We start from the raw sequence: 8,981 nt of genomic DNA, 5'->3' as shown, positions 1-8,981 counted from the left end.
ACACATGGACCAATGGAGTAGAATAGAAACCCCAGAACTAGAGCCACAAAAGTATGGCCAACTCATCTTTGACAAAGCAGGAAAGAACATCCAATGGAAAAAAGACAGTCTCCTTAACAAATGGTGCTGGGAGAACTGGACAGCAACATGCAGAAGGATGAAACTAGACCACTCTCTTACACCATACACAAAAATATACTCAAAATGGATAAAGGACCTGAATGTGAGACAGGAAACCATCAAAACCCTAGAGGAGAATACAGGAAAAGACCTCTCTGACCTCACAGCAGCAATTTCTTACTTGACACATCCCAAAAGGCAAAGGAATTAAAAGCAAAAATGAACTATTGGGACCTCATGAAGATAAAAAGCTTCTGCACAGCAAAGGAAACAATCAACAAAACTAAAAGGCAACCAACGGAATGGGAAAAGATATTTGCAAATGACATATCGGACAAAGGGCTAGTATCCAAAATCTATAAAGAGCTCACGAAACTCCACACAGGAAAAACAAATAATCCAGTGAAGAAATGGGAAGTTAACATGAATAGACACTTTTCCAAAGAAGACATCCAGCTGGCCAACAACAGGCACATGAAAAGATGGTCAACGTCGGTCCTCATCAGGGAAATACAAATCAAAACCATACTCAGATACCACCTCTCGTCAGTCAGGGTGGCTAAAATGAACAAATCAGGAGACTATAGATGCTGGAGAGGATGTGGAGAAACAGGAACCCTGTTGCACTGTTGGTGGGAATGCAAACTGGTGCAGCCACTCTGGAAAACAGTGTGGAGGTTCCTCAAAAATTAAAAATAGATCTACCGTATGACCCAGCAGTAGCACTGCTAGGAATTCACCCACAGGATACAGGAGTGCTAAGGCACAGGGGCACTTGTACCCCAATGTTTATAACAGCACTTCCAACAATAGCCAAATTATGGAAAGAGTCTAAATGTCCATCAAGTGATGAATGGATAAAGAAATTGTGGTTTATATACACAATGGAATACGACTTGGCAATGAGAAAGAATGAAATATGGCCTTTTGTAGCAACGTGGATGGAACTGGAGACTGTTATGCTAATTGAAAAAAGTCATACAGACTTTTCACTCTTATGTGGATCTGTTTACACTCTTATGTGGATCCTGAGAAACTTAACAGAAGGCCATGGGGGAGAGGAAGAAAAAAAAAGGTTAGAGAGGGCGGGAGCCAAAACATAAGAGACGCTTAAAAACTGAGAACAAATTGTTGGGTGGGTGGTGCGTATTGAGGAGGCACCTGTTGGGATGAGCACTGGGTGTTGTATGGAAACCAATTTGACAATAAATTTCATATTAAAAAAAAAGAAATCAAGTAGTAAACAATAATCTCCCAAAAAACCAGAGTCCAGGGTCATATGGCTTTCCAGAGACATTCTACCAAACATCTAAGGAAGAGTTAGCGCCTATTCTTTTGCAGTTGTTCCAAAAAAATAGAAATGGAAGAAAAGTTGCAAACTCATTGTATGAAGCCAGCATTAACTTGATTGCAAAACCAAAGACCCCACTAAAAAGGCGAACTACAGACCAAATTCCCTAATGGACATAGATGCAAAAATACTCAAGACACTTGCCAACCGGATCCAACAGTACATTAAAAGAATTATTCACCACCACCAAGGGGGATTTATATCTGGGTTGCAGGGCCAGTTCAATATCTGCAAAACAAGCAATGTGATACATCATATCAATAAAAGAAGGACAAGAACGACATGATCCTCTCAATAGCTGCAGAGAAAGAATTTGACAAAATACGCATCCTTTCTTGATAAAAACCCTCAAGAAAGTAGGGATACAAGGATCATACCTCGAGATCATAAAAGCCATAAGTGAAAGAACCGCCACTAATATCCTCAATGGGGAAAAAACCGAGAGCTTTCCCCCTAGGGTCAGGAACAAGACAGGAATGTCCACTCTCACCACTGTTATTCAACATAGTATTGGAAGTCTTAGCCTTAGCAGTCAGACAATCAGTAAGATACTCTTTGCAGGCGACATGATACTCTATATGGAAAACTCAAAAATTCCACCAAAAACCTTCTGGAACTGATCCATGAATTCAGCAAAATAACAATATAAAATCAGTTCACAGAAATGGGGTGAATTCCTATACACCAATAATGAAGCAACAGAAAGAGAAACCAGGGAATTGATCCTATTTACAATTGCACCATAAACCATAAAATACCTAGGTATAAACCCAACCAAAGAGGTGAAAAATCAATACACTGAAAACTATATTAAACTTCTGAAAGAAATTGAAGACACACAAAAAAGGGAAAATATTCCATGCTCCTGGATTGGAAGAATATTGTTAAAATGTCAATACTACCCATAGCAATTTACATATTCAATGTAATCCCTATCAAGATAACACCAGCATTCTTCACAGAGCTATAACAAACAATCCTACAATTTGTATGGAACCACAAAAGACCCCAAATACCCAAAGAAATCCTGAAATAGAAAACCAAAGCTGGAGGCATCACAATCCTGGACTTCAAGATGTATTACAAAGCTGTAATCATTGAGACAGTATGGTACTGGTACAAAAACAGACACTCAGATCAAGGGAACAGAACAGAGAACCGAGAAATGGACCCACAAACGTATGGCCAACTAATATTTGACAAAGCAGGAAAGAATATCCAGCGGAATAAAGACAGTCTCTTCAGCAACTGGCGCTGGGAAAACTGGACAGCGACATGCAGAAGAATGAACCTGGGCCACTTTCTTACACCATACACAAAAATAAACTCAAAATGGATGGCAGACCCAAACATAAGACAGAAAGCCATCAAAATCCTAGACAGGAAAGCAGGCAAAACTCCCTTTGACCTCAGCCAAAGAAATTTCTTACTCAACATGGCTCCAAAGGCAAGGGCAACAAAAGCAAAAATGAACTATTGGGACCTATTCAAAATGAAAAGCTTCTGCACAGCAAAGGAAATAATTAGCAAAACTAAAAGGCAACCGACAGAATGGGAGAAGATATCTGCAAAGGACATATCAGATAAAGGGTTAGTATCCAAAAATCTATAAAGAACTTATCAAGCTCAACGCCCAAAAAAACCAATAATCCAGTGAAGAAATGGGCAAAAGACATGAATACACACTTCTCCAAAGAAGGCATCCAGATGGCTAATAGACACATGAAAAAATGCTCAATATCACTCATCATCATGGAAAGACAAATTAAAAGCTCAAGGAGATATCACCTCACATCTGTCAGAATGGCTAAAATTAACAACTCAGGCAACAACAGATGTTGGCAAGGATGCAGAGAAAGAGGATCTCTTTCGCACTGCTGGTGGGAATGCAACCTGGTGCCACCACTCTGGAAAGCAGTGTGGAGGTTTCTCAAAAAATTAAAAATAGCACTACCCTATGACCCAAAAGTTGCACTAACACGTATTTATCCAAGGGATATAGGTGTGCTGTTTCAAAAGAGCACATGCACCCCAATGTTTATCAACAATAGCCAAAGTATGGAAAGATCCCAAATGTCCATCAATGGATGAATGGATAAATAAGATGTAACATATATATATCACATACACATATTGTATATACATATACAATGGAGTATTACTTGGCAATCAAAAAGAATGAAATCTTGCCATTTGCAACTACGTGGATGGAACTAGAGGGTATTATGCTAAGCGAAATTAGTCAGAGAAAGACAAATATCATATGATTTCACTCATATGAAGACTTTGAGAGACAAAACAGATGAACACAAGGGAAGGGAAGCAAAAATAATAGAAAAAACAGGGAGGGGGACAAAACATAAGAGGCTCTTAAATATGGAGAACAAACAGAGGGTTACTGGAGGGGTTGTGGGGGGGATGGGCTAAATTGGTAAGAGGCATTAAGGAATCTGCCCCTGAAGTCATTGTTTCACTATATGCTAACTAACTTGGATATAAATTTAAAAAAAAAAGAAAGAAAGAAACAGTAGAGACCCACGTGGTAGCGAAAGACCTCTGTAAAAGTCAGGCAGGGCAGACATGGAGTGGTGCTGAACTGCATAGACCTCAGACAGAGCAGAAGCTCAGGTGGACTGGGACTGGGACCATTGTGGTCCCTTTTTCAGAGAACAAGAAGCTTCACCTGGCATCAGGTGCTTGGTAAAGTCATCCATTGTGGATATGGCCAATGTGCTTAAAGCCTAGAAGGTGTCATGCCTTGCACCAGGGGCTGTATTTTATGGCCTAGCAGGGAGTAAAGGCATAGACCACTTACATGTAGCAGGAGCATAAGGGCTGGGAACTGAGAAACTGTGGAGTGAAGTGGGTGTATGATGGGCTCCCTGCCTGAGCAGGGGATAAGGTGGGGACAAGGAAGGTCTCTGGGAGGAAAGAGGCCTGAAAGATGAGGAGTTAGCTCGATCCCCAGAAGAAAGCACCACAGAGTGGGAAAAGGCACAGTTCATGCAACAAAAGCAAGAAATCCTTTGAAAACCTGAAAACTGCAGCAGGGCTGGGGTACAATACGTGACTGGAGGTGGCTTGGAGGCCAGACTGGGAGGCCCTGCGAACCACAAAAAGGGAGCCAGGTATTCCTTAAAGGGCAAGAGACCATGGGTGATTCGTCATGCCAAAATTCAAATCAGAGTTTTTACTTTTAAAAGTAAAACAGTCCCTGTTTAAAACAGTCCCTGTTCCTCAGACTGTAAATGAGTGGGTTGAGCATTGGAGTGAGGATGGTGTAGAAGATGGAGGTGGCTTGGTCTCTCACTGGTGTTTTAGTGGAGGCCCACTGCATGTAGCTGAACATGGCTCCTCCATAGTACAGACCCACCACAGCCAGGTGGGAGGAACAAGTGGTCAGAGCCTTCTGTTTACCCTCAGTGGAGGGAATCCTAATTCAAGGACCTGGGCATAGGAAACCACAATGACACCAAGGGGCGGCAGCAGCAGCATGACCACACAGCAAGCATAGATGAGATCCTCAAAGAGCGAGGTGTCAGCACATGAGAGGTGCAGCAAGGCAGGGACCTCACAGAAGTGATCCACCTCCAGAGAGTGACAGCAGGGGAAACTTAAGACCATGCCCACATCCATAACACTGTCAGCCACCCCACCCATCCAGGATGCCAGGGCCAGGAGGGAGCAAACCTGCCAGTTCATAAGCACAGGATACTGCAGGGGGTGGCAGACTGCCACATACCGGTCATAGGCCATGATTGCCAAGAGGAAGCACTCTGCTCCTCCTACCCTGACCACTAGGAAGACCTGAGTAGAACAGCCACCCCAACAGATGAACTTATGGCCCAAGAGATTAGCTGCCATCTTGGGCACCACTGTGTTCATCATGATCAGATCCATTATGGAGAGTTGGGTGAGGAAAAAGTACATTGGAGTGTGCAGGTGCCTATTAGCCTGGATGAACAGGAGAAAGATGTTGCCAACCAGGGCAGCAACAAAGGCCAGAAGGATAAGGGGAAAAAAAAAAAAAGAGGAAATCATATGTTGAGTAACTGAACAGTCCCAAAACGATGAAGTCTGGTAGGGAGGTGCGGCTCCAGAGCTCTATGGCTGAGATCCTGAGAACAAACAAAGGAGCAAACAAATGAAACTACTAATCTGGCATCTCCAAATAACCATATTTCTCCTGTTTCTTCTAAAAGACAGAGCCTGACCCTCTGACATGGCCCCACCCTTTCCTCCTGCAGTGAAAATCCATTTTTTCTTCAGCTTCCCTCAGATCCTTATCTACCAAGATGTGATCCCTACTTCTCTCAAAACACAAGGAGCAGAACCCCAGAGGAAGGGAGCCAGTGAATGCAAGGGATAGAGATAAGGGGCTTAAATGACAGGTGAATAGCTGTAGACTTAAGACATAGGTTTAAGAGGGGAAGTGAGGTATTGGGAGACAAGAAAGAGAAACGAGGAGAGAAAAGGGGTGACAGGTGTAAGGATAAATGCAAACTAAAAATTAGGAGCACCTGGGTGGCTCAGTCAGTTATGCTCCCAACTCTTGATTTTGGCTCAAGTCATGATCTACTGTTTGTGGGATTGAGCCTCACGTTGGGGGCTCTGCGCTGACACTGAAGAGCCTGCTTAGGATTCTTATTATGCCCCATCTCCCCATTAAAAGAAACAAGTAAATAAACATTTATAAAAAAATAAAAGAAGTGATTACCCCCTCTTAGAGCATTTACTTTAGAAAACTTCTCATTGTAAACCTCCTTGTTTCTGCCTTTTATTTAAAACTTTTAAAAACTAAGTAAGCTTCTTGCCAGCTTTCTGATCCAGGAATGTCTTTCTCAAGAACCTAGGATCCATCTCTTTGAAATGTAATCATCAAGGAAGGTAGTGCCCCTATCTCCCAGGCTCTGTGGGAGAGTAGGACCCTAATTCAGCAGGCACCATGCTCTAAGTGGCAAAACCACCTCTTGTCATAAAGTGTGAGAAGTTTAATTTTCCTTTGGATAAAGCCAATTAACTAACACAGATTGCAACCCCCTTTACCAGGTGAATCTAAGATGAGCTACGTGTCACAAATGGTACTGTCAAATCCTCTTACTTGAAGACCAGTTCTTGTTTATCTCAAAAGCATATTTGTAATGGGGTGTTACTGCCTGTCTATAAAAGGGTGATATTTCTTCTGTTTTGCATTCTCTCAGCAGATTACCTCAGTAATGGGCATCACATTCTGGTTTAATGCTTGTTCAAAAATAAAAATGTTTTCTATGTTGGATGAAGATTTTCATTTTATTTGTTTGTTTCCTTATTTATTTATGTGATTTACTTATTGTGTTTATCCAATACAGGTACTGAAACAGAGCTAAATATTGATGTCAAATGTATCATGAGAATCTCATGATGCCTCTCTGGACATATCCACCACTCTCTTCCTTGGAAAGGAGAGAAGAGACTGGAATATGCCTATCTCCCGGTTGTACACCAGTCACTTCACATAGTGCCAAACCTAGGTTAGGTACTAACCTAATTAGAACCACTGAATATTCTAAGACACTCTCACTGAATTTACTAAGGAAGGAACAGCCAGTGCTCACTCCAGAAGTGGTGGAACTCCAGGGGATATCCTTTTTTAAAATTTATTTATTAAGTAAAGATGCCTTGATACCACCCCTGGGTCTCTGGGTCACTGAGTATGAAAAAGGTCCCTTATATGTGGATTTTTAAAAGCCCTCCAGGTGATTATGATGGGGAAATAGGTTTACATGCACTGGAATAGGGCCATCTGTGTGCATAACTCTGGCTTTATTTTGGAAGTGGTGAGAAAGCTGTCTAGAGTCAGATCATGGCAGTAGATAGGAAAGTCATAAGACATAGCAAGTTACAGAGACATTCCAGTAAACGGAGCCAGAACACAGCTCAGGGATGTAGATTCCAAGATCAGCACAGGCAGGAATGGAACACAGCCACAGTCACCAGAGTGGCATGGAAACATGTGTGGGAAGGGTCAACAGGTCTGCCTGCTGACTGTGGAGCTCAATCCAGAGACTAGAGAATGGATAAACAAGGACACAATTTTGCCCAGTTAAACTAGATTACCATCTATCTGGTCTCTGATGCCAACAACTTTTGTCACCTGACATCAAGGAGGTATCTGTGTCCAGTGTAAGTCTCTAGGCTGAAGACTGAAGTCAGAAGAACTTCTCCCACTTCTTGGTCACTTTTAGTATCTCATCTGTCAGGTCTTCCCTCACACCCTTCAGCACCTCCCAACCCCATTCAGTTCACCACAGTTCACCTTCTGCTCCACCTTGTGAATCTCAGCTGAGATGTGCTAGACCCAAGAACCATGCAAATGTCTAATCCTTAGGGCAATGTGTGACCAAATGGTGGCTTGGGAAAAGCTTTACACACACTTTCCTCCAAACTCTAAGGCCCCAAAATAAAAACTTATGGAACTAAACATCCAAGATGCTCTTCTGTTTCTCATAAAACTGACAATGAGCTCATGTCCCGGGTTTATATCTCTAGTTGCATATCAGATGTTTCAGGACACCTAATCCAGCTCATAATGAGCTCAGGGAATAGACAGAATCTCCACACTAAGGAAGAAGCCAAAATTAATGAATTGACTTCAGGAAAAAGTTCATTCCCTATAGCCATAACTCTGAAAAACACCCCAGATTGCATCTAAACAAAGGAAGAAGGCACCTACGGGACATCCCCTGACATATTCACTCACACTTCTCTCAGAGGTCTTCACCCTTACCTCACCCATGGGTGCTGGAAGAGAACATGATCATCACTGAGGGTCAGAGTGAATACCTAAACCTACAATCTGGGAGTTTTGTCATGCATGACAGGAGCCTGGTCAGTTATTCTGCAAAACTTGTACTCAGTTGATGTTCTATTTTATTTGATTGGTCATTCAACAAATACTTACTGAACACTGTGGACATAAATGAAGACCAGCCAAATGAGAAAATAAAAGGCTATTTATTCAGAGCTTTCATATCAAGGCAGTCAGCCACTTCCACTTGTATTTTGGCAGAGACTCAAAGGTAGAGTGGTTAAACTTTAGAGTGGAAAAAAAGAGAAGCTTCAGGTTTGCTCCAACTGGGAATTGTTGGCATAGGAAAGAAGGAGATAGGTTAACTAAAAGCAGGGTGGTTAGGGACATGTTGGGATTTCTCTGGTTTGTCTTAAGTTGGAAGTGGAGAATTAGGGAAGCTGGAAGTTATTAACCAAAAATATTAATTTGAGTATATTGTTACAGAAATTACCGTTTATCTTCCTCGATTTTACTAAAGTTAGAAGTCCGATTTCTTTCAAGTTGGACTTATGGCAGGCTGACTTCCTAGGCTGTTTATTATAGATAAGGGGGTTGATTCCTGGACAAATTGCTATAGTTTGTGGGTCAGAGTTCTATTTTTGTGCCATGATCCAGCCATTGTTGGTTTGTATGTTGTATCACAGCAATGTGATGACTTATCCCTGGAAGTAGGAACCTGGA

At 41.9% G+C, this 8,981-nt stretch overlaps 1 protein-coding gene across 1 annotated transcript; it reads right to left on the bottom strand.

The window, feature by feature from the left end:
- Nucleotides 1-4,667: 4,667 nt before the first annotated feature.
- Nucleotides 4,668-8,246, bottom strand: LOC112860720 (olfactory receptor 2M4-like). Its single transcript, XM_025923973.2, is given in 5 exon segments — nt 4,668-4,912; nt 4,915-5,506; nt 5,508-5,589; nt 7,735-7,802; nt 8,238-8,246. Coding segments are annotated over 5 exon segments (996 nt in total).
- Between the last annotated feature and the right edge of the window lie 735 nt (nt 8,247-8,981).

Source organism: Puma concolor, chromosome A1, assembly GCF_028749965.1.
Source record: "Puma concolor isolate L17-30 chromosome A1, mPumCon1.1.hap2, whole genome shotgun sequence".
Lineage (NCBI taxonomy): Eukaryota > Metazoa > Chordata > Mammalia > Carnivora > Felidae > Puma > Puma concolor.
Note: the sequence above shows the minus strand (reverse complement) of the source record. Positions and strands in the feature narration are given on the sequence as shown.